The 24,104-nt window shown below is 39.7% G+C and overlaps 1 protein-coding gene across 2 annotated transcripts in view; it reads left to right on the top strand.

The window, feature by feature from the left end:
- ptprb (protein tyrosine phosphatase receptor type b) overlaps nt 1-23,616 on the top strand; it is a 35,489-nt gene extending 11,873 nt beyond the window's left edge. The window contains exons 3-40 of one of the 2 annotated variants that reach the window (XM_015048408.1): nt 556-693; nt 1,684-1,824; nt 1,892-2,149; nt 2,233-2,496; nt 2,988-3,107; nt 3,185-3,331; nt 3,415-3,532; nt 4,156-4,301; nt 6,859-7,125; nt 7,206-7,264; nt 7,648-7,852; nt 7,925-8,022; nt 8,228-8,393; nt 8,471-8,601; nt 9,128-9,275; nt 9,357-9,629; nt 10,468-10,622; nt 10,699-10,849; nt 10,927-11,027; nt 12,014-12,179; nt 12,253-12,534; nt 13,512-13,790; nt 15,494-15,643; nt 15,733-15,872; nt 15,978-16,108; nt 16,201-16,307; nt 16,384-16,489; nt 17,023-17,103; nt 18,193-18,210; nt 18,324-18,405; nt 18,680-18,770; nt 18,972-19,048; nt 19,134-19,268; nt 20,213-20,335; nt 21,338-21,501; nt 21,587-21,722; nt 21,799-21,919; nt 23,348-23,616. In XM_015048408.1, coding sequence (XP_014903894.1) covers nt 556-693; nt 1,684-1,824; nt 1,892-2,149; nt 2,233-2,496; nt 2,988-3,107; nt 3,185-3,331; nt 3,415-3,532; nt 4,156-4,301; nt 6,859-7,125; nt 7,206-7,264; nt 7,648-7,852; nt 7,925-8,022; nt 8,228-8,393; nt 8,471-8,601; nt 9,128-9,275; nt 9,357-9,629; nt 10,468-10,622; nt 10,699-10,849; nt 10,927-11,027; nt 12,014-12,179; nt 12,253-12,534; nt 13,512-13,790; nt 15,494-15,643; nt 15,733-15,872; nt 15,978-16,108; nt 16,201-16,307; nt 16,384-16,489; nt 17,023-17,103; nt 18,193-18,210; nt 18,324-18,405; nt 18,680-18,770; nt 18,972-19,048; nt 19,134-19,268; nt 20,213-20,335; nt 21,338-21,501; nt 21,587-21,722; nt 21,799-21,919; nt 23,348-23,370 — 5,498 coding nt within the window. In that variant the 3' untranslated portion in view covers nt 23,371-23,616. Of the gene's footprint in view, nt 1-555; nt 694-1,683; nt 1,825-1,891; nt 2,150-2,232; nt 2,500-2,987; nt 3,108-3,184; nt 3,332-3,414; nt 3,533-4,155; nt 4,302-6,858; nt 7,126-7,205; nt 7,265-7,647; nt 7,853-7,924; nt 8,023-8,227; nt 8,394-8,470; nt 8,602-9,127; nt 9,276-9,356; nt 9,630-10,467; nt 10,623-10,698; nt 10,850-10,926; nt 11,028-12,013; nt 12,180-12,252; nt 12,535-13,511; nt 13,791-15,493; nt 15,644-15,732; nt 15,873-15,977; nt 16,109-16,200; nt 16,308-16,383; nt 16,490-17,022; nt 17,104-18,192; nt 18,211-18,323; nt 18,406-18,679; nt 18,771-18,971; nt 19,049-19,133; nt 19,269-20,212; nt 20,336-21,337; nt 21,502-21,586; nt 21,723-21,798; nt 21,920-23,347 lie in introns of both variants that reach the window. The other variant, XM_015048407.1, reaches the window with a different exon arrangement.
- The last annotated feature ends 488 nt before the right edge of the window (nt 23,617-24,104 follow it).

Raw genomic sequence — 24,104 nt, 5'->3', positions numbered from 1 at the left:
ATTCATTACTCTCCCACCATTTCCCATTTCATTTAAATACTTTGAACTCAATCTGTTGAAACTAAAATCCAATCTAAAAGTTTTTTTTTTTTTCAAACTCTTCTTTGGGATTTTTCACCAGTTGGATTAGAAATGTGAGCAGATTGTCTTTTTGTGCAGCTGCTGTGGTGCCAATAAATAAAACCGGTTCTGTAAACTGTCTGTTTGGTTTCAAAGCTTTTTGTCGTAAACAGTTGGACTTCCTTTGAAGGTTTTTTATCTGTTTTGGATGTAAAGTTCAGGGAGATTTCTGCAGGAAGAGCATCTGTCTCCCCACAGGGTGACTCTCTAAAAAAAACAAAAAAACGTCTCGACCCATTTCAGAGTTCTGGTTTGTTTTCCCACTAGTTCTGTCTCTGAGGACTGATTGGTGTGTGTTTGTGCCAATCTTATCAGGATGAAACATCTCTGCTTCTCTGGTTTTTTGTAGTTGGAGCTTTAGATCTGAGGTGTATGTGCACTGTAAAAGCTGATTTAAATGTGTTTTCTAACGGTTTGTGTGTTTTGTTGCATCAGGGCCGTCAGCGGTGGTCGGCCTGGCTGTGACCTCCAGGACCTACAGCAGCCTGGGCCTTTCCTGGCAGGCCGGCCCAGGCAGGACGCAGCGCTTCAGGCTACAGCTGCGGGAAAAGGCCCAGGGCTCCAATCAGTCCGGTACGTTTATAATTCACAGAGTTTAGAAAGTTAACTTTTCATTTGTCTGCACTATAAATCAATTTGATCAGTTAATCGAATTTATGGTTTTTGAAGATACATTTTTTGATAAAACAGGATTTTTTTTTTGTCAGCAGTGCATTCCTGAGGGTTTCCGTAGTTCAGAGTGATGTCAGCGCCCACGGCGGCCATCTTGTTTCACAAGCATTTTGCATTTCTATTTATTTACGCTTTGAATTCAGATCAACTCTACGACTGAATATCAGCGCCAGGCTACGATGTTTTTGTAAATTATGAGAATAAAGTCAGAATATTTCAAGAATACAGTCATATGAAATTAAAGTTGAATTAGTAGAGGAATAAAGTCATATTAGCAGAGTAAAGTTGTAATTTTATAAGAACTACAACACAAAAAATGACAAAAAATTAAAACGAGAAATGTTGAGAAAACTTTGCTATAAGTTTTAGAAATTTACTTAAAAGAAATATTTTATTTTTTAACATATTACTATCAAATTATTATCAGTGGCAGGACTTTAAACAATAAAAACAATCATGCAAAGAACTGATTCAATTTTGAAGAAAAAGAAATACAAAATTAGCTTTTTTATCATAAAATTATTTTTCTAACTAAGATTGTTTCTTATAAAATATCATTTTGTTTTTTGCTTCTATTGTAACAATATTCTCGTTAGGAATCTAAAATTCTCTGATATTCAGACTCTGTCGTCTGACTCACAGAAGGAATGATTGAGATGAATCATTCATTTTTAAAAATATTTGTTCTTTTAGGAAAAGTGAACAGCAAAAAATTGATTCCACTCGTATATGGTATAAAAAAATGTTAGATTTAATTTTAAGCCACATTGCCCAGCTAAAACTAAAAAATTATGGGAATAAATAATAAACCACATAGAAGAAAATTGAATTGTGCTTCTCTACCAGGACAAACAAGCAGCTTCAGGGTCATGTAACTGTTTGTATCTCCAGATCTGCTGAGGAATGAGACTTTAGGAAGTACGACGACGCGGCACACGGTCAACGGCCTGACGCCAGGGCGCCTGTACGTCGTTACCATGGTGACGGAGGCTGGCGGCCTGCAGAGCAGCAGGACGATCGAGGCTCATACCGGTAACGCGTACAGAAACGGAGCGACGTGAATGAAAGAGAAGGTTGTAATGTTGCGTTCCCTCACCAGCGCCCGCCGCCATTTCCAACGTCACCTCGGAAAACAACGGCACCAGCCTCCGGTTGTCATGGCAACGTCCCGAAGGCGACGTGGACGCCGTGGTCGTCACCTTCTTCGACAACGACACGATAATCCAGGAAACGACTCAGCCTGGAAACGCCACCGAGGTCACCGCCTACCAGCTCACCCCCGGCTCGGCCTATCAGGTGGAAGTGATGTCAGTCAGCAGCTCTCTGACGAACCAATCAAAACTCACCGTCAGGACAGGTGAGAAAAAACTGAGCCAAACTCGTTCTGTTTGTTTTTTTTATTCCTTCTTCATCTTCATCCTGCTTCTGTTCGACCTTCAGCTCCGGCGGCGGCGTCACGTCTCCAGCTGTCTCCTTCATCCACCGGCGGCCTTCTGCTGACATGGGCGCCCCCCGCTGGCAGCTGGGAGAACTACAGGGTTTTCCTGTTTGACAGCACGCAGCAGCTGGTTGACACCGCACTGGGCCGGGATGCAGTGAACTTTAGCTTCCCGGGGACAGAACTGACGCCTGGCAGGCGGTACCGAGCCACGCTGAGAGTGGAGAGCGGAGGACTGGCGGCCGAGAGCAGCTGTGACGGGTCAATGGGTCAGACATGAACTTTTCTTATTTATTTGGAACAGACCCTAAAAAGTAATAAGAGAAACACTCATGGCAATTATATGGAAGAGAATTAGGGTCGCTGAAGAAAAAAAAAATTATATTTGATTTAAAAACAATAGATTTGCATGTTCAGGGTTTCCCCCAGAGTATTTTAAGCCTGGCGGGCCACCAAGCTTTGCTTGCGCTCCCACCAGTCTAAGCACTTATTTTTATGTTTCCCTTTTTTTCAGACTTTATAGTCGGTGTTTGTATTTTTAATAATGTCTTCCAATAACAAATAATTACCCAGTCTCATTTAAAAAAAAATGTTTAACTCCAAAACACAGTGTGCCGCTGGATGACTGCCGTGTTTTTGGGTTTATTGCAGTTTCCAAATATGAATTTTACCGATAATTTATTTGAACAAGTATTTTAGTTGCAAAATGTTGTCATCAACGTGTTGACCTTTATCTAATGTGGGTAAAACTCGCCTTCAGCTCCCGCTCCGGTGGTAGATCTACACATTCGCCACTCGGATGAGACGTTGCTCAGCGCCATGTGGAACCACGCCCCTTCTGGGTCACGTGATGACTACTTCCTCACCATTCGCCATGGTAACGCCAAATCCCTGCTTGAGACAGATGAAGGCTTTTCAGCAGGGATGGTTTTTATAATTGTCGTCATCTTCCAGGTGACTCCATTGTGGACACGCGCCAGGTGGAGCCGAACATGAGGGAGTGCACGTTCAACGTACTCACACCTGGACGGCAGTACGTCATCACCGTGGCGACGAGGAGCGGGAATCTGAACACATCTGTATCAGTGGAGGGAAGGACAGGTGTGTCAATGATCCTGTTTTGTTGAGGTGATTAAACAAATGTAGTTGTAGTTTTGCTAAGATGAATGTTCGTGGTGCTTCAGCTCCGATGGCGCTGAGTATGATCAGCCTGAGCAGCTCGGGAGTGGACAGCCTTCAGGTGACCTGGAAGAAACCACCAGGAGACGTGGATTCGTACAACCTGATTCTGCTGCAAAACAAGTACGTAATTATGAATAAACTTTGCTTTCTATAGTTTCTTGGCTGTAACGTTTGTCACATTACAACCACAAACTCATATTTCTTTGGGATTTTGCCTCAGAAATTGACACACATTATCACAAGACTGTGAAATGGAGGAAAAATGAACAGTTTTCAAAAAAATTTTAAAATAAACGCAGGTGGGAACAGCTAGCTAAAATGTTAGTTGCGCTAACGCTAAAACACTAATCACAAGTATTAGTGCCATTAACAATAAAGCGCTAAGCCAACACATTATGAAGCAAAGGCTAATGTTATAGCACTATACCAACACTGTATTAAGGAAAAGCTAATGCTAAAGCGCTAACTGTAATCCATATTATATCTGCCCTTGAAAGACCCTCAAACACCAATTTAATTTTGACATTATAATTTAAATGTTTTTTAATGAAGGGACGCTCATTTTGCTAAACATTTCCGATCTTTATTTGCAGAAAACATTGAAAACCATGAATCATGTTTATTCAATAAAAATGCACTAATTTCTGTTAATCACAAGAAATCCCAGTAAAATACATTGAAACCATTTTGTTTTCTGAAAACATTTGAGTTTCTCATCAAACTCCACTCTTCTGGTCCTGCAGTGCTGTTGTCCAGAACCACAGCGTTCCAGCTGGTTCTAACTCTCTGGTTCTGACCGGTTTGACGCCTGGCGCCCTCTACAGGCTGCAGGCTGCCACTATCAGCGGGGAGTTGCAGTCTAAACCAATCAGTCTGGAGGCTCGAACAGGTGAGTTTACGCCGTTCTACACGGTTTGGTGTGCTTGAATAAAAAACCAGAGGCTGTTTTCTGCACAGGAAAACTTATTGTTCAGAACTGCTAATGACAAACACACAGTGGCTTATGTAACCATGTCTGGTTGGCAGTCAGTCGGGATCTTATTGTGTAGATACAATATCCCCATCCAGCTTTTTTCCCAGCGAACACAATCAGCGGCCAAAACAGGAAACCTCGGACCAAACAATCAACAGAGCAGGAATGTTCAAACATTACGATTCAAAATGTCCTGATGTGACCAAAGCGCGGCTGTTTGGAAAATAAAACTTTACAATAAGAATTACCAGAATTTTAATTTAACTTTTAGGTTTAGTTGAGCAGAAATTGCTTCTTTTTCAAGAATTCTTTGTCAGAAATTATTTAAAGAGTGAAATATTTCCCTTTGGGAACAACAAAGTATTTTTGAATTTAAGTTGAATTTCAAATTGAATTTGAATATTTACTAATAAAACTCGTGTTTATTAGCTCTATGTTTAAAGAAACATATTTGATTTATACTTAGTTTTACAATGTTGTTGTTATATTCTGCATATTATTTCAGGTACAAAATATTCAGAATAAGGCCGGGAAGAGAAAAATATATTTTTAATTACAACAATTATAATAAAATTATATAAATTTTAATTAACAAAACTTAAAAAATGACTTTTTTCCAGTAGACTTTATAAAAAGAAATATCTGTTTAAATAAAGTCCATTATTGTAGCTCAATTTTAAGACTTCCTGATGCATCTGCTGCTTAGAAAAAAATATATTTGTATACATTTATTATTACGCTTGAAGAAATTAAGTTAAATTTAAACTAATAAACATAATTTGTATGCACACACATATGTGTGCATGTATATATTTATATATATATGTCTGTATGTGTATGTATGTATGTATATATGTATATATATATATATATGTGTGTGTGTGTGTGTGTGTGTGTGCACATACATGAATGTGAATGCCTCAGCTTGTTTGCATTTCTTCAAATTAAAAATACAGACTTGAATGGATTTTATGTGAAAATAGGACCCTAATTTAACTGAAATCTAAATTACACTATTTTATTTTAGTTTTTAGATGAGTTAAGTGGGACATTTATGTTTTATAGAAAATGACATCAGAAAATCCTGCAGTTTGCAAAAAACATGTATGTATGTATGCATGCATACATACATACATACATACATACATACATGCATGTATGTATGTATGTATGTATGTATTCCTCAAACTATGGGTGACGATCTTTGTGGAAATGTTGTTTATGCATGAAGATGCATAAAAACAGCTTTTATACACTGTTTTTGTAACCTTTACATGTTGTTTAGCATTTATTTTGTTCAAAGTTAGGAGCCACAGTTGAGACCAAACGGCAAATCTTCATTATCTCCTTAAATGGCATTCTAAGTTCATGACAGAGCTTTGTTTTTTTGTTTGTTTTTTTTTTTGGTGATTTGTGTGCCGGGTCACAGTTCTCGCAAAGAATGTGATAATATCAGGCGCTGCTTAAACAATGTCCGACATGCCTAAAAAAGAAAGCGTGGAATGTTCCACAAGGACAAAGACACTCCCAGGACACACACATGCACGCACACACACACTACAATGTTGTCACAATAGGCGGAAAAAATTGTGTCTATACAATAAATTTTCTTAGCAGGAAATTTGTGTGTGTGTATTTGTGGTTTGTGAGGACCAAGGAGTCATGATTTTATGAGGACATTTATTAAATAAATTTACTCTGCCTTTTAAGGCTTCAGACTTTTGTTTTTCCAAGTATTTTTGAGTAATTTAATCTTAAATTAGGGAGTCGAACATAAGATCTGAAGGCAAAACAAAGAATGATAACTTAACTCTAGTTATAAAACCCCATTTAAGAAAAGGAAACGATTATTAGTATTTGTGCAAATTTTTAGTGAAGTTTTGAAATGTCATGAAAAAGACGAGAAAATGTAAATTGGGTTCGTTTCCATGAACTGGCTTGATTTCATAATGTCAGAATTTTTTTCTAGCAAATTTCCAGCTACTAAAATTCAGGACCTTCCTTGTTTATTCTAGAAAATTTCTAAGATTCTTTGATGGAAATTTATTACTCCTTTTATTTTTCTATCTGCTATGGTCCTAATATGCTGTTGTACTTTCCATCTTCCCTTTTCCTCATTAAGTCTTTTTTGAAAAACCTGAAACAATCTCAAGCGAATGAAAATTATATACAAAATTGAGGATTTTGCATAGAATTTTCTAATGTGTTAACTTAAAAAATTTGGATAAAATAAACTCTTCAAGGAATAACTTCAGTTGACAAGTCGAGCTCATATGCTCTTGCTAGATTGTTTTTGAGCATTTTGGTGTTTATTAAATGTTTTCTGGGTTCTCAGTGAAAAATAATCCACCATCTGAAATGTCCAACATACTTAAAATTGTTTATTAAATGTGATCCTTCAGATTTTGGAACAAGATTGAGTTTTGTTGACAGGTTTTCCCACAATCTTTTCCTATTTGATGTAATTTCTCAGCGCCAGCCGCCGTCTCTAAGGTGACGGTTGCCAACGGCGGCAGGTCGGACGCTCTGTACGTCTCGTGGCTTCCTGCGGACGGCGTTGTGGACAGCTACCTGGTCCAGCTGGAGGACAGGAAGCGGACCGTCCACATGCTGCCCGTGTCCAGCTCCTCGCCGCCTGAGTGCTCCTTCAACTCGCTGGAGGCCGGACACCTGTACTCAGTCGTCATAGTAACCAGGAGCAGCGGACTGGAGAACACCACAGTGGTCCAGGCTCGAACACGTGAGACTTTCCTGGATGTTTTTACATGTTTGTTGTTTTATTTACCATACCAATCTGGGTTTGTTCTGTTCGTCTTACAGAACCGGCGACGGTGGGAAACCCAAACGCCGTTCACGCTGGAAGAGACGACTCCCTGAAAGTGAGACAATAAAAACAAAAATACCCTTTTACCAAAAGTGGTAAAAATAAATAATAAAAAAATATATCACTACCTCTTTATTTCCAAAAAATGTTATAGGCAAAATAAACAACTTTTAGTGAAAATAAAATAATAATAATAATAATTGTGCTATTAACTTAGGATGGTAACATTACAACATTGCAACAAAACTGTGCAACATTTAAACTGACTGAAAAGTTGTAATTAAACTGCAACAATTTTATAATCATTTTAACTGATTATAATATTGCATTAAAGTTACATTTGTAACTGATTTACTGTTGCAGTAAAGCAGGAACATGACTCAGCGGTCAGCAGACCTGCAGCTCTCTCAGGTGTTTTAACTCCTGCGCTGTCTGCAGGTGTACTGGCATCACGCAGCAGGAGATCTGGACCGCTACGTGGTTCTGATCAGCTACAACCACAGCGTCCTGCATAACCAGAGCGTCCCCACCGGACACAACGAGTGCGCCTTCTCGTCTCTGACGCCGGGGCGACTCTACACCGTCACCGTGGAAACATGGAGCGGCAGCTACGTCAGCAGCATCTCCACATACGGACGAACTCGTGAGTCAGAGTTTCAGGAGGGGAACCGGACCGGCGCTGGTATGGTTTCTCACTGACGGTTTTGTTTTTCAGTTCCTGCAGCTGTGAAGAATCTGTCGGTCAAGAACGAAGGAACGGCGGAGCTGAACGTTACCTGGAGTCCCGCCCTCGGAGACGTCGACCATTACGAGGTCAGTTCAGTTTAATCATCTATTCAACATTAAAACACCATTTAATTAATGATTGATATTATTCATCTAGTGCTGATTCACAAAACCACCTTAAATCCATGAAAGTGCTTAAATTTTACTGTGGAAAAGGGAACAAACAACCTCACCTGAATCACCTGTTTAAGGTGGAGCTTAACCCAGTGGTCATTTATTTATTTGTTTCCAGGTGACTCTGCTCTTTAACGACACTCGGGTTTTCCCTCCCGCCATGCTGGGCAGCGACGTGCATCATCACCTGCTGACCTCTCTGACCCCGGGGCGCCTCTATAAGATCATGGTGTCCACCTTCAGCGGGCCTCTTCAGGTCGCCCAGGTGATGGAGGGACGGACAGGTGGGACCAAAGTCTTCATCTCTCCTGATGAAACAAATCTGTGTCCAGATCTTATGAAAGCAGATTCTGTTTTCCAGTTCCCAGCGCTGCAAAGAACCTGAGGCTGATTCCCCAACCCGGCCGGACGGACTCTGGCGCTGGGCTGCTTTTCTCCTGGACACCGGGACACGGAGACCTGGACCTGTACAAAGTGTCTCTGTCAACCATGGTGAGATGGATTCACTCACACTCTCTCTGTAGGACTGGGAAATAAATCAATATGATTGATTCATTGAATTTGTGCAATTTAAAGATTTAAAGTTTTAAAGTTTTAGATTTGTTTTTGTGGTAGTAGTGGCATAATAATCCAAGAACATGCTCAAAGATAAATAAACCTTAAATTCTAATGAACATTTAACACTAGAAGTGGAAGACATTTTAATATACAAAATAAAAAAACAAAATAAATGATAAACTCTCTGTAAACAACATTGTCCTTCCTTAGGAGAAGCTAGTTGAGGCCAAAACACCAGACTGCAGAGTTTTATCCTCCAGTTTTTGGTAGAAAGAGAGAAAACAAACATGAACATGTAAATTATGTGACTAATTTGTCATGTGATTAATTGATGTATTGCTTATTGTGAATTTCAATTGCATGTATAAATTAGACCTTGGTAAGGTTTTGTTTTTTTGCAGTTAGGAGCGTCTTCAGATGAAGATGGACGCTAACATTTGGCTCCTTTTGTGTTTTCCAGGATGGCGTTTCCATCGACACTCGTCCTGTCCCCAAACACGTCTCTTCCCTCGACTTTTTAGATCTGATCCCAGGCCAGGCTTACCGGGTCTCCATCCAATCACAGAGCGGGATGCTGACCAATAGCAACACGGCCTCTGGCAGAGCGGGTAACGCTGCTGTCGAGTTGTTCTTAACGATGAATAACCACCTTGGATTTTCCGTCTCACTGCTCGCTTTCCCTCCTGCAGCTCCAGCAGTGGTCACCGCTCTGCAGGCCGATAACGGACACACCACCCACAGCCTGAGAGTCAGCTGGGAGCGTCCGGTCGGGGCGTTCGATGGCTACCGCCTGCAGCTGCTGGACGAAGCGGGAGGCGTGGTGAGGAACCGGTCGGTGGCGGCGGACAGTCAGAGCGAGCAGCTGGAGGGTCTGACCTCTGGGAAGAGGTACCGGGTGAAGCTGGTGACGCTGAGCGGCGGGGTCACATCGCTGGAGGCGGCCGCAGCAGAAGGACAAACCCGTGAGTCAATTTCCTTTTTCAAAGATGCAGTAATAAATAAAATCAGCTTAGTTTTTATCTTTCCACCATGATATAATCCCTCATCTAAAACAAACCTAGAGTGTTGCCTTGATTCTTTCATGGATGTTTAAGAAACTCTTTAATATTTAGCACATCTTCAAATGTTCTGATCTTCATCAAAAATATTAGAGCTCGAACCATTGGATTAATTGTGATGAAATAATCAACTAATTTAGTAAATGATTAATTGTTAACTCAAAAAGAGCTTTGCTAGAAGAACAACAGATCACAACAGCAATTAATCCAAGACTGTAGAAAAATATAAACATTTTGGAATTACGACAAAAAAAAGACTTTATCTGTAGATATGTTCAGCCCAGAACACCTGAAGTTCTGAAAGAAAATCTAATAATCTACTTTTGCTCCCTGGTTATTAGTTGCTTAATCTGTAAATAATGTCCTTTTGCTAATGACAAAAGAGAAATCCTCCAACCGCTAGAATCTTACACTACTCCATTTTGTTTACATTTCACAAAGAAGGAAGTTGGTCTGGTGTCTTCAGAAATTTGTGCGTTGTTTCCTTCAGTGGTTCTTGCTGCAGCGCCCCCACAGGCCAGGAGGGAAACAACGGAAAATAGAACAAATGTTGCAGCTTTGGTCCAAAATGAAACTGAATCGAACTGGACTGTCAGGGAAAACAACCAAAGTGGAGAAACTTTGATAATTTAGCAGTCCAAAATATTAAACTCCTTTTTTTTTCATTTCTGCATCTTTTTTTTTATTTTTATTTTTACATCATTTTAACACTCCTAAAGGTGAGTTTTGTTCTCCTTTTCAGGTCCTGCTGCTGTTCAAAACCTGACGGTTGTCATGGCGAACATGACGTCCCTCAGCTTCTCCTGGCGTCCCTCAGATGGCCATGTTGACGCCTACGACCTGTCGCTCTACAGCGTCTCTGAGGCGACAGCCAATCACAGGAAGCAGCATCAGCAGGTGAGGCGACGCCTCCGCTCTGTAGTGAAGCTTCATTTCAGAGCTTTCTGTTGCCACCATGTTGTTTTGCGTTCAGACCGCCGGCGAGCCGGTGGACAGGAAGAAGGTGGGTCCAGCTGCAGACAGCTGTGTCTTCTCAGGCCTGCGAGCGGGAAGCCTCTACCGCCTCCTGGTGGTGAGCTGGAGCCACGACATGAGCAGCGACTCGTCAGTCCTCGCCAGAACTGGTCAGTTGACACGATGAGTCCCGCTGTCCCCTCATTCTGTCTTCACTTCAACGCTCCTCATCTGTTGTTGTCTGCAGTCCCGGCTCCGGTGTCGGCTCTGCAGGTCCAGAGTTCTGGACGGACCGACAGGCTGACGGTCAGCTGGCAGCACGGAGCGGGAAGCTGCAGCAGCTACCAGGTAAACACGCTTTGATTGACGTTTATAAGAGAAATCCAAACATTTAAACACATTCTCCTGAATGCCTGTCTGTTGCTTTTACACTTTTTCCTGCCACTGAACTTTCCTATAATGTGCAGCACTTTGTGAACAGCTGGTTTCACTTCCTTATCAAAATCAATAACAACGTGTATCATGATAGACACGTCAATATCAGTAGATATCATGTCTGATAGAATATCCAATAGTTTCATCAAACTGCATGGCATTCTGGGGGATGTAGGCAGAGGAACGGATTTTTATTTATATGAGCTTAAACCAATATTCATTTTATCCACATTTAAATATTTTTTATTATTTTATTACAACATATTATATTAGATAAAGAAAGAAAAGTAAATTTCAGCCAAAAACAGAACATTTTCTGGAAAAGCAAGAATATTTCTGAGCTCTGAAAGTCAAAGATTTTCCACTTTTCAAACTCTGAAATTTCCTTGTTCTTTCTAGAAATGTTTTGGAGTTTATTCTCAAAATTTCTGAGTTTGTTGGTGGAAATTAACTCTTTCTTTACTGTTTTTATTATTACTTTATATCATGGCAACCTTATTTTCTTATTATTTGAAATGCTCTATAATTTGGGCTTCTTAAACTTTTGGGTTACAATTATTTAATTACAATAATGATTTTTTAAATATGTTCCCCAAAAATGTCTTTAAGGTTAAGTAAATATTTTCAAACGCCTTTGTTTTTAGTTTTTAGATGTTATTTAGTCTTTATTATTATTATTATTATTTTCAGTTCTGCTGTTGGAGTTCTTTTTTGTAAATTTTCCAATACGATATTTAAAATCACATTGCATTAGAATCTGTTCAATTTGCTGTTGTAATCAAATCAAATTGACAAATTACAAATGAAAAAAGGAATAATTCTTGGAAAAAACCCTGAATATAATAAATAAATTTTCCCTAAACGGATGCAGCTGTTTTCATTTGCTTTTATGGTTTAAGGTTCTGCTGTACGATGCGTCCGGATCCACTCAGGGCGCTCAGAGCCTGGGGGCGGAGCACAGCAGCCACACCTTCCTCGGTCTGACCGCCGGCCGGCTGTATCGTGCTGATGTCATCACTCACAGCGGTGATCTGACCAATACCGTCTCAGGATTTGGACGAACCTGTAAGCCATTAAAAATAACAAATATAAAAAGCTAATTTGTTGATTCTAAGGTTTATTTTTTCTGTCCTGTTAGCTCCAGAGCCGCCCAGCCACCTGTCCATCAAACCAGGCCCGACCAATCAGTCGGTAGAGCTGCTGTGGTCTGGCCCCGCCTCTGGGGACTATGACAACTTCAGCCTGCAGTGGGCGCCAGAGGACCCGCTGTCTGTCACACAGACTCACCTCAGCAGCCGCATCGTCAGCGGGATGTTTCCGGGACGACAGTACAACTTCACCGTGACGACCGTCAGCGGGGGCGGAGCCAAAGGCAGGCCTACAGCCAGCAGCCAACCAATCCAGAGGAGCGTCAGAACAAGTAGGCGGAGCCAGTAAAATTTACTGTTAAGAATAAAGCTGCTCAAACCAAGAACAAAGGAAAAGAGAAAATTAACAGCTTTATTTAGCTAATTTTATTTATTAAACGAAAATATTTTATTAAATATATTGCTAATTTTATGTAATAGATGAAAAAAATATTTAAACAAATCATTCTGGAGATACGGACTAACTTTTTACAGGGGTTAAAAACATGCAGAAATCAAATAAATAAATGTTGTTATCTTTGACATGTTATAATATGTAAATTTCATGTGCTTCATTAGTTCAAAGAAATAAAAATGGAAAAACAAGCATTTTTTGCTCAAAAAACAATGATCTTTTAGACAATTTTATTCAGTAGGTACATACATTTTATTAAAAATACTTAAGCAATTCATATCTTAGAAATAGATTAACGTTCTGAGGGGTTTAAAATTAAATCAAATAATGAAATTATTTTGTTATACCAATAATAACGAATAATTTGAAGACATTGAATTAATACGAGTTATGACAACATTTCACTTTGGGATCAGTAAAGTATTTTTGAATTTGATATATAAAATTTGCTGCTTTAGTTCAAAGATCATAAAAATGTAAGATCATTTATCAGGTTGGCCACCAGGTGGCAGCAGAGAAAAAGCTGCTTTTTCTTTAATCCATTTTTTATGACAGTCTGTGTGTTTGTGAGATTTTGGCTGCAGGGATCAAACTGATCACCGCAAGGAATAAAAAAATAAATAAATAAAAGTAATAATCCGGGACACATTTGAAATATTTATAAACCCGACCCAGTTTGTTCTGGTCGGCCTGTAGAAGCAGATTTATGTCACTTCTGAAAATGAACATGTCATGTGGAGAAAGAAATCAGGTTTTATCTTCATGTTTTAATATTACAGAGTTACAATTAGCTGTGTTACAGTCCAGTCAGAACCAGAACCTTCCTGCCACACTTATCAGAACTCCGTCCTGCAGGTCCGTCTCCTCTGCGGTCCATCCACTGCTTCCCTCTGTCCTCCTCTGCCCTCTCCTGCTCCTGGACGCCACCGCTTGCTGACTTCGACTCCTACGAGGTCGAAAGCCGTCGCCACGACAACGGGGAGCTGACCTCGAACCTGCGGCTGGCCGGTGGCGTCACCGCGGTAACGCTGGACCACCTGGATGCGTTCAGGAAGTACACGGTGACAGTCAGGGTGTCGTCAGCTGGGCAGACGAGTCCGGCGGCGACTCAGACCGCCATCACCATGATTGACCGTGAGCTTAAACACACTCACACTCACCACAGACACACACACACACACACACACACCACTCCAACCTTCAGACTGTTTCTCTGCTTTTGGCACTTTGAAGAACTTTCTGGGATTTCATTTAGTTTTTGTAAAGAATAAAAATCTAAATGGTAAAAGTGTAAATCAGCAATGAGGAATTACAGTTTGAACAAATTCAAACTTGACATGAACTGGAGACCTGAAGCTGCTAAAAATAACTAATCCTTCGATATAATCAATACTAAAGCCAAATAATTATTCATATATACCATTTGGTGTTAATCTAGATTAGAACTGCGACAGCTTACTTGGGTCAATACGGACGGAAAAAAAGAGTAAATTTCAACAAAAAACTCAGAAATTGTTTGATTAATCTTAGAAATTTTCTAGAAAAAAAATTAGCTCAGAAGTTGAGAATTTAAAGCTTTAGAGTCTCAGAAAATAAAAGTTTCTGATTTTTTTGCTCGCAAATTTACTCTAAAATGACCCTAATAAGCCATAGTTGTGTAGAAAATGATTAAAACTGACCCATTTTTAACCCAAATTATGTCTTTCATCTGACCTGCTGGAAGTTTTAAACTACTAAAGTACATCCAGAACAAACGTATGTGACCCTCTATAGCCAACAAGACAAACAGACTGGAAATAAGAAAATGTTAATGGATGCTATAGACAGGCTGTGCTAATGCTACAATATAACAATATAAAAATTATTTAGTAGAATTAGTTGAACAGATTTCTTATTTTCTGAAGGTTTTTAGGTCGGAGCAGAATTCCTGACATTACTTCTGGTGCAGATTTCCGTTTCTGAAAACACTCCTGGCTTAAGTTAATTAACTGTTATCAAGGTCACATGGACTTCCTGCTATCTGAGCAGCTTCCTGTTGTGCTGCGCTCTTTATAACCAATGAGTCACTTTATTTATCTCTTTGACCTTTCAGAAATTAAGTCATTGTGACCCAAAGTACAAGTTTCTTCTCTTTTCCAACCTTTTCTTCCTTATTTGTTCTTCCACTTTCTGCCTGTGCTACACCATAAATCAACCTGACACGAGGACACTGGGAAAAAAAGACATTAATAGAAGAAGAAGAGATGACACTGGAAGTTTCTAACCTCCACAGCAGCAGGTTGAAGAGTCCATGGAATATTATATTGATTTAAACTGAATATATTATGCAAAATTAACTTTTTATGCCTCCATTTTGGTCTCAACTGCTTCTAACAACAAAGTGCTAAATTGGTCGTTTTTTGGCGCTAAGTTCATGGTTTTTGGTGTCTAGAAACTGAAACATTTCAAAAACCTCGCAATTGTTGAGTGATATTCTACAGACACTGTTACCTAACAATTCAAGCAGAGTTCCACCCGTTACCTAGCAACCCAAACTAAGCTCTGGCACATTTGGTCAGCTGGGTTTACTGTGGTTTTATGTGCTGTGCAATGCTTCTGGCAAAGACAAGTGTTTTGTTGTTGACTTACCTTCCAGAAATCACTTGTTACATCCTTGTTGGTTGTGCAGGAGGCTCTATTTCTGCTTTTCAAAGATGCACAGTTTTCTAATTGTACATCTGTTGGCAGCTGTTTTCATGTTAACGTTGATTTTGGGATAGTTAGCTACTCCAAAAGTTAAATGTATTGTAGGAAGAATCGTTGTTAAACTTTTGGTTGATGAATGAATTTCCTGTCAGGTCCACCCGTCCCGCCGCCCAGCGTTCACGTCAGCGAGAAGTCATCCAAAATGACGTCGTCCTCCATCTTGTTCCGTTTCAACTGTTCCTGGTTCAGCGATGCCAACGGAGCCATCAGATACTTCTCTGTGATCGTAGCTGAGTCAGATGGTACGGAAACTCCTCCACCGCTGCTTTTACGCTTCTCAGATTTTCTTCCCTGTATGACAAGAAGTGAAACTCCTCATTTATCTCAACAGCCAATGAAAATCTGCAGCCGGAACAGCGCCACCCACTGCCATCATACCGCGATTACATCAGCAACTCCTCTGTCAGAGCGTATCAGACAGCGTACTTCCCGAGCCGCTGCCCTCAGGACACAGAGAGCGCCGGCGGACAGGTAGCCGCTGCACAAACACAAGTATTTATTAACAAATATCTTGGTACACTAGGAAAATGATCAATAATGTATTCCTTAGATAGTAATTATTTGCTACTTGATCAGGTGGTGGAGGTGAATCTGGGGGCAGGTGGGGACCGGCTGGGCGGAGCCTGTGATCATTACCATGACGATGACCTGTACCGTGGTTATGGCGGCTTCTGTGACGGGCCGCTGAAACCTAAAACATCTTATAGGTGAGCAGAAGGCAGAGACAGGTGAGGCAGCAGGAGGCGGCCAGTGATAACCAGGTGTGTGTGTGTGTGTGTGTGTGTTTGTGTTTGTGTAGGCTGAGTGTGCGAGCCTTCACCAAACTGTTTGATGAAAACCTCAGAGAAGTAGCCGACCCGCTCTTCTCAGACACGTACCTGTCGTCGCCGCTCAGGACGCATGCAGGTGAGAAACGCTTCACACCTGAAACGTTTTCAGTCCGAACCCGAAGCTTCACTCCAACCTCGCCTCTTCCTGCCAGAGCCTCTAGGGGGCGTGGTGGAGGGCCTGAGCGCTGGGATGTTCCTCATCGGCATGATGGTGGCCGTCGTCTCCCTGCTGGCATACAGGCAGCGGCTGCGCAAAGTGTGAGTGGAAAACAAACATTTTTAAAATTTCTACTTCTTTTTCTACAAAATTTCTGAGATTTATGTCAAAATTCTATTTTTCTTTAGCAAATTTTCAGAAATTTCCAAGTTTTTTTTTCTCAAATTTCTCAGATTAATCAAAAATTTGATTTTTTTTGTTGCAGTTTTTCAAACTCAAAAATCTTCATGTTCTTTTGTAGATTTCTGAATTTGTCATAATGCTTTTTTTTCTACCAATTATTCAAAGTCAGAACATTCCTAGCTTTTTTTCAAAGCAGTTCTTAGTTTAGTCTTAAAATTAGATTTTTTTTTCTAGAAATGTGTTACTTTTGAAATTCAAAATGTCCACATTTTCTATTTTGCTTTTTTGTAGCAATGGTCTTTTTATGAGTCTGAATATTGAAGGCAGCAATTAATCAAGTACTAAATTAGATTGATTAATCAAAATTAATCATAGCTGTAAAACATGTTGTGATTGTCACTACAAGAGTAAAAAGCAGCATTTTGAAGACCCGGTTCTGTTGGTTCTGCAGGGCCGTGCAAGAGAACCCGGTGGTGAGGATGAGTATGTGGAAAGAAGTCCCGGCTGCGGGGATGTATATGGGAGTGAGGAGGTGAGTCTGCATCTATAAATATTCTGCAGCAGAACGTTTCCAGCGTCTCCCACGTCCGATATGTGAGGCTGTGAAGAATTAGTTTCCAATAAGAGTCCGGTTCTGTCGGCCTGCTGAGCTCATCAGTCACCAACAGAACCTGGGACCGAATCACTCCGAGTTTACAGAGAAACGAAATATCAGCAGCAAACATTCAGAGATGATTTAATCTCATTTGATCATTAAATCACTTTAATAGTTAAAACTTAAATGTTAGCTTTGAGTGTCGGGTTGATTTATCTGGGTTTTAAAAGTACAAACAACACAGGGACAGTGAATGCAGCGTAGTTAAAAAAAGACCTCCTAAACACCTTATAGGTCCGAAAGTGACACAATCCAGTGTTTTTGTCTTTACAAAAAACTGCCATTTTCTGCATGCTTTTTCATTTAAGTCCTTTTATACAATATTAGAAATGCATTAGAAGATGCAAATAAATAAGAAAATACACATTTTATTGCCTAAATGAGATAACATTAGTTTAGTGAACACTTAATAATTTATAACAAAGGATTCATCTGCAGCTCAGAAATACTTACAATACTTCTAACATCAACACAGGCCAGGACTGATCGGTTCAGTTTTGCATTAATAGATAAATAATTGGATGCCAAAGGAGCTTAGTGGGAGATTTTAAAAACATTTGAACCAAGTGAAACTAAAACAGTCACATGAGGAGTTTTTCTCCAATGTTTATTCCACAATACACTGGAAAAACACAAAATCTTGCCAAATATTTCTATCTAGTTTCCAGTGCAAATATCTTAGTAAACTTTAAAAAAGACAAAATTATAAGTAACTTATTTTATGAAAATGATTCATTTATATTCATAAAAAAGTTCTAGTTCCCTGGCAGATTATTTCACTTATAATAAGATATTTTTCCCTTTTCATAGGTGAAACAATCTGCTTATCTTTCTCATCTATATTTAAGAATTATTGGCATATATTGAAGTATATTGTTAAAAAAGCCAATTTCTAATAAACAACATGATAAATATATTTGTACATGTTAGTGTGAACATTAACTGACTGTTTCTGTTTCCCTGCAGTAATCGGAGGGTCACCAGGTGAGTTTCTCTGTAAATCTGAGGCTGAAGCAGCAGATTGTTGTTCACATGTTGTTCACATGTTGTTCACATGTTGTTCACATGTTGTTCACATGTCCCCCTCCTTCCTACAGTCCCGTCAAAGCGTGCCACTTTGAGTCCCATCTGAACAAACTGCAGGCCGACTCCAACTACCTGCTGTCTGAGGAGTTTGAGGTGATTTCAGATGAGAAATGTTTACTGCTGTTTTTCACCTTAAACATTTTCCATCCTCTACTGCTGATGTAAATCATTAAAAAGTTAATTTATTTAAATAATTTGGCTGTATTTACAACATTAAAGAAAGTTTGGTAAGCAGAACCAGGATCCTGATCTGCTCTAGACTTTGTGCTTCATCCTGGTTTTTAGCTTTCTCAGCAGATTGTAATTTCCCTTCAGTGTTAAGTGAACTCAGAACGTTCCCTGCAGAGTGAATCTCGTGTTTCTGCAGGATCTGAAGGATGTGGGCCGCAACCAGACGATGGACGTGGCCAGACTGCCGGAAAACCGCGGGAAGAACCGCTACAACAACATCCTGCCGTGTACGTTTATTCAGCAACTCAATATCTGCTGAGAAATGACATGACATTTAATTTTTGAACCAACTTCAAAGATGTTTTCATAAAGAAACTAACAGTTTGTTTTCTAATAATGGAGTTGGTTTTGTCTAGTCAGATTTAATTAACTAATTAATTGTCATTAATTTCAAGCAGCTTCAGACCGATGTTTGTTTCCGTTTCCAGACGACTCCACCCGGGTGAAGCTGTCCTACCTGGAGGATGACCCCTGCTCTGACTACGTCAACGCTAGCTATATACCTGTACGCTGTACGCACACGCACACACACACACACACACACACACACACACCACACCAACATGCCCTCACTGTCACTCCGCCTCCAGGGCAACAACTACCGCCGGGAGTACATCGCCACCCAGGGGCCGCTGCCGGGCACGAAGGACGATTTCTGGAGGATGGTGTGGGAGCACGGTGTGCACAACGTTGTCATGGTGACGCAGTGTGTGGAGAAGGGACGGGTAAGAACAGGCTGATGGAGATCAAGCCATCTGGACTGTTGGTTCTGGTCGCTCTCATCTTCCTCTTACTACTCAAAAATATCTTTAAGGTTCAAGTCAGGACAGTTTGCACAACATGTTTTTCTTCCACTAAATTTTCCATTTATTAGTATCCAGAGACCAATAAATGAATTTATTTAAAGGTGCAAATGTAACATTCCATGTTGAGTTTCAACAATGTTCAATTTCCCTTTGAGATCAAACATTTACTCTCATTAAATCATTTTATTTAAAGTAAAGAAAAGCATAAAACACAGAAAGAGCTTGAAAACATTGTATTAAAGACGGTGTTGTTTTTATTTTAACTTATTTAGCATTCTGCACATGGGGGTTAAACAACAAAAACTCTTTGCTAAAGAAGCTAGATGTTCAAAAGAGGACTATAGCGAAGTATATTGATGGAAGGTTGAGTGGAAGGAAAAAATGTGGTAGAAAAATAATGTTTTATTGTCTGACATAAAGATGAGCCGACCTGAAGGCTGATCTCTTCCATGCTACGCTGCATTGATGCAGTAATTCATGCAGAAGGAGCCTCAACCACATGCTGACTGCAGATACTAGAAATAATGGATCCATTTGGACTTAATGAGCTGCAAACATCTCACTGTGTCTAGTTAACTTATTCAGAGAATTTAGAACTGCAGCTACTGATTATTTTAGTAATCAGTTATTTTACTCATTTGATAAAAAATCTATACATTCTGTAGATTTTTCATTTAACCACTTCAGCATATTTTAGACAATATAATCAATTCATTAAAAGACGCAAAAACAAATTAAATTAATTTTGAAATGTTTGTCTTTTTCCACTGTATGCTCCAGTTAGCTATTAATCGATTAATCAGTTCATCATGATTAACTGATTGATCTGCAGATGGTGAACTAGCGTGGCGTTCTGTTTGCAGGTGAAGTGTGATCAGTACTGGCCGGCCGACAAGGAGCCGCTGTACTACGGCGATCTGGTCATTCAGATGCTGTCAGAGTCCGTCCTGCCAGAGTGGACCATCAGAGAGTTCAAGATCATCTCGGTACAATTCAGCAACGATTTCCTGCAACTTCAAAACAATTCATTACAAATTAAAGGCGACCTTTTTGCACGTTTTTTGCTTCTATTTCAGTTTCAACTGCTTCTAAAAACAATCAAAAAGTTTTAAAAAACTCACCTGAGCCTTTCATGATAACATTTAGTTGAATGATAAATTATCATTCATTATCAAAGGTTATTGTGATAAATGATAATATCGTTTAGTAAGTAATATAATGTTAATGGCATAATAATAATGCAAGAACACATTGTCAAAGTTCAATAAGCTTTAATTTCTAATGAACATTTAACACTGGAATTGGAAGACGATTTAAATATACCAAATAAATAAAATGAATCATGAAATTACTGTAAACAACATTATCCTTCCAATAAAGGGCTAGTTGAGACCAGACTGAAGAGTTTTATCTTCCAGAGAAAAACAATAAATCATGTTAATGAAAATTAAAAAGTTCATTTTAATTTAAGATGTGATTTATTGATTATTGAGACAATGAATCAGCTGCTTTTTGGCAATTACCATTACACATTACCTATCAACCAGAGCAGAGTTCTGCCCATTACCTAGCAACCCCTGCTGAGCTCCAGCATGTTTGGTCAACTGGTATTACCGCTGTATGAAAAGACAAAATGTTTAATTGTTGACTTACCATCCAGAAACCACTTCCTGCATTCTTGTTGGTTGTGCAGGAGGCCCCACGTCTGCTTTTCAAAGATGTACGGTTGCATAATTGCTCATCAGTTTGCAGACATTTTCACCTGCGAGTGTAAACATTGAGTTGGGGGCGTGGCCAGCAGCAGCTTATTTTAAAGTGACAAAACGCCCTAAAATCTTATCTAAAAATGATTTTGTGTTAAAATGTGATGGACATGTTTTGCATAGGCCATAGACGTTTCCTAACTTGTTGAGGGAAATGTAATATGTGACCTTTGACCTTTAGCGCCATCCTAGAGCAGAAACTGAACTTACTTCCTGGTTCTGAAGGAGAACAGCTGCAGTTATCCACGGATGATGCGTCACTTCCACTACACGGTGTGGCCCGACCACGGCGTTCCCGAAAGCACCCAGTCCCTGATCCAGTTCGTTCGGACCGTCCGGGACTACGTGGACCGCTCACCCAGCACTGGCGCCACCGTTGTGCACTGCAGGTGGGTCGGCGATAGGCGCCCGGACCTGCGACATTTAAACAGAACCGTATTGTTCTGGGTCGTTAACCGGGTTTTGTTCTGGCAGCGCCGGAGTCGGTCGGACCGGGACCTTCGTCGCCTTGGACCGGGTTCTGCAGCAGCTGGACTCCAAGGGAGGCATCGACCTGTACGGCTGCGTGTTCGACCTGCGGCTGCACCGGCAGCACATGGTCCAGACTGAGGTACGGAACCAGAACCAGAACCAGACCGTAGCTCATTGGAGAACCCAGCAGTGTTCTGATCTGGTGTGTGTTTCAGTGTCAGTACGCCTTCCTGCATCAGTGTGTGAGGGACGTGCTGCGAGCCAGGAAGCACCGCAGCGAGCAGGAGAACCCGCTCTATCCCATCTACGAGAATTTCAACCCAGAATACTGCCGCGGTGAGTCCAGAACCAGAACCAGAACCAGGGCTCTGGTGTGGTTTCACTTAACTTTCGATTTAAATGTAGATTTTGTTTCAGTTAAGTGTTAAAAAAACACTTAAATTATCAGTACCAGCTTGTTCCTGTAGGGGGAGCACATTCTGGACACCAGGGCCGGTCCAAACCTTTTTGGGACCATAAACAGATTTTAATCTGGGGCCCCCCATCCCAGCATCTCAACAGCAGATACTACATTAAGTGTGTAACATTATAATTATTACCACTATTAGGTATTAGTTTACATCATACTGGATGTTTATTTATTTTAAGGTGTAGCAGAGAAGAAAATATGTAATAATTAATTTGCATTTTGAAATGCACAGTGGTGGCGTTTTAATGTAAGTATTTGAAAGTAAAGGAAGAACAATGAATTACCAGTAAACAAGTTGGCAAGTTTAATATCTTTTGTCTTAAAATATGGAGCAGATATAAAATGTGCGTTCTGTCGCTACGAATAAAATGAAATGATACTGTTGAGACCCTGAACTCTGATCAGAGTAAAAACTTCGGTTCTGGTGTGATTTGAATGCATATGTGAACACCAAGTGGACCAGAGCAGGAAGTGGACTACAGCGAATGGCATTCTGGGTACAACAACCAAAACAAATGTGCTAGCTTAGCACTAGTGGGAGAAATGTCTTTAGAGAAAGACAAAAGAGAAATCCTACAACTGATTAAAATTTGACGCCACTACATTATTGTTTACATTTGGTGAAACAGGAAGTTGAGCTCAATGCCTTCTTCAGAGGTTTTTGTGTTGTTTTCTTCAGAGGTTGTTGATGCAGCGCCTCCACAGGTGAGGTGAAAAAGAAAATTGCAACAGCTGAAAATGTAACAAATGTTGCAACTTTGGTTGAAAATCAAACTTTTGTATCAGTTTTATAGATAATCTTCTAACACCTCAGTTTGAGTAGCTGCTTTTTGAATAAATACAGAAAAATTATAGAGAATTCACTTCCAGTCAGGCTTCCAGATATTAATTTGATATTTAAGTGATCGATCTGATTTAAATGTCAGTTTTCTGTTTTAATCCCTCGACTCGCTGCAGTCAATGGAAAATATTAAGAATTTATATTTTTGTAAACAGAAAAGTTTGAGATATTCAAGTACAAAACAAGCAAAAATGACTTTCTGACACTAACAGAACTCTCACTGGTTTCTGTTAAAGTTCATATAAACTAGAAAATATCAGCGAGCAAACTAAACATAACTTCTAATGTAACAATCTGGACTAAGGAGAAAATAAATGTTGATTTAAATTAGAGGATTTATTAGAAATTGAACATTTCTTTGCTAATCCTCCTTCCTGTTTAGCTTAACAGCTTTATGAATTAATTTCATTAAATTTTTCATCACATCATTAAAATTGTGATTATTTCTCCTCAGATTTCATCTACAACGGACGTTAACGAGGCAACGGCGCTCAGCCAATCAGGAGAGAGGAAGCTCACCATGGAGACGTGTTCAGTAACGGGTCGGACGTTAGCAGCTAAATAAAATCTGTTTCTTTGGTCGGGATCACCAGTTTAACTGTGGTAAATCACCGTGGAAACCAAACTCATCACCAACAGGATTCAGGTTAAATGTGCTGTAAAAAAGACATTTTTACATGATATAAAACCAGTTTGTTGGGTTTTTTTTTTAAACCGATCGGTAAAAAATGCCTTCAAGTTCAGATGGTCGATCTACTAAAAAGCTCTGCTGTAAATTATTATAATTATACTTTAGTGCCATGTAAAATCAGCTGTTTTATATGTTAAACTTTTCATGAGAAGTCAGAGAAAGCTGTTGCTGCACACTACTGGTCAGCTGGCTGAAACAAGGCTTACAAAAAAAAAACTAAAGTTAGCTAGCTACCTGAGCAGATAGCCTGACTAATTATCCATCTAATATCAGCTTGTTTTAATATTATTATTAGAGCAGAAAAACAAAATATAATGTGCACATGAAAACTGTTAACATTTCTGGGTGTTTATTCTAATTTTTTTTTTTTGCTCAATTTGCAGGAATGTTAGATATTAATTTAACTGGAATATTTGTTAGATTTGTGGCATTACTGTCAACCTGTAGCATTTTCACTCAAAAGACTGTTATTGTGTTGAAATTTCAAAATACAAAAATACATATTTATCAGTAACTTAAT

This window comes from Poecilia latipinna, unplaced genomic scaffold (genome assembly GCF_001443285.1).
Source record: "Poecilia latipinna isolate Pla-1442-1.1 unplaced genomic scaffold, P_latipinna-1.0 Scaffold882, whole genome shotgun sequence".
Classification (NCBI taxonomy): Eukaryota; Metazoa; Chordata; class Actinopteri; order Cyprinodontiformes; family Poeciliidae; genus Poecilia; species Poecilia latipinna.
The sequence above is the reverse complement of the archived record's forward strand: the minus strand, read 5'-3'. Positions and strand labels throughout refer to the sequence as shown.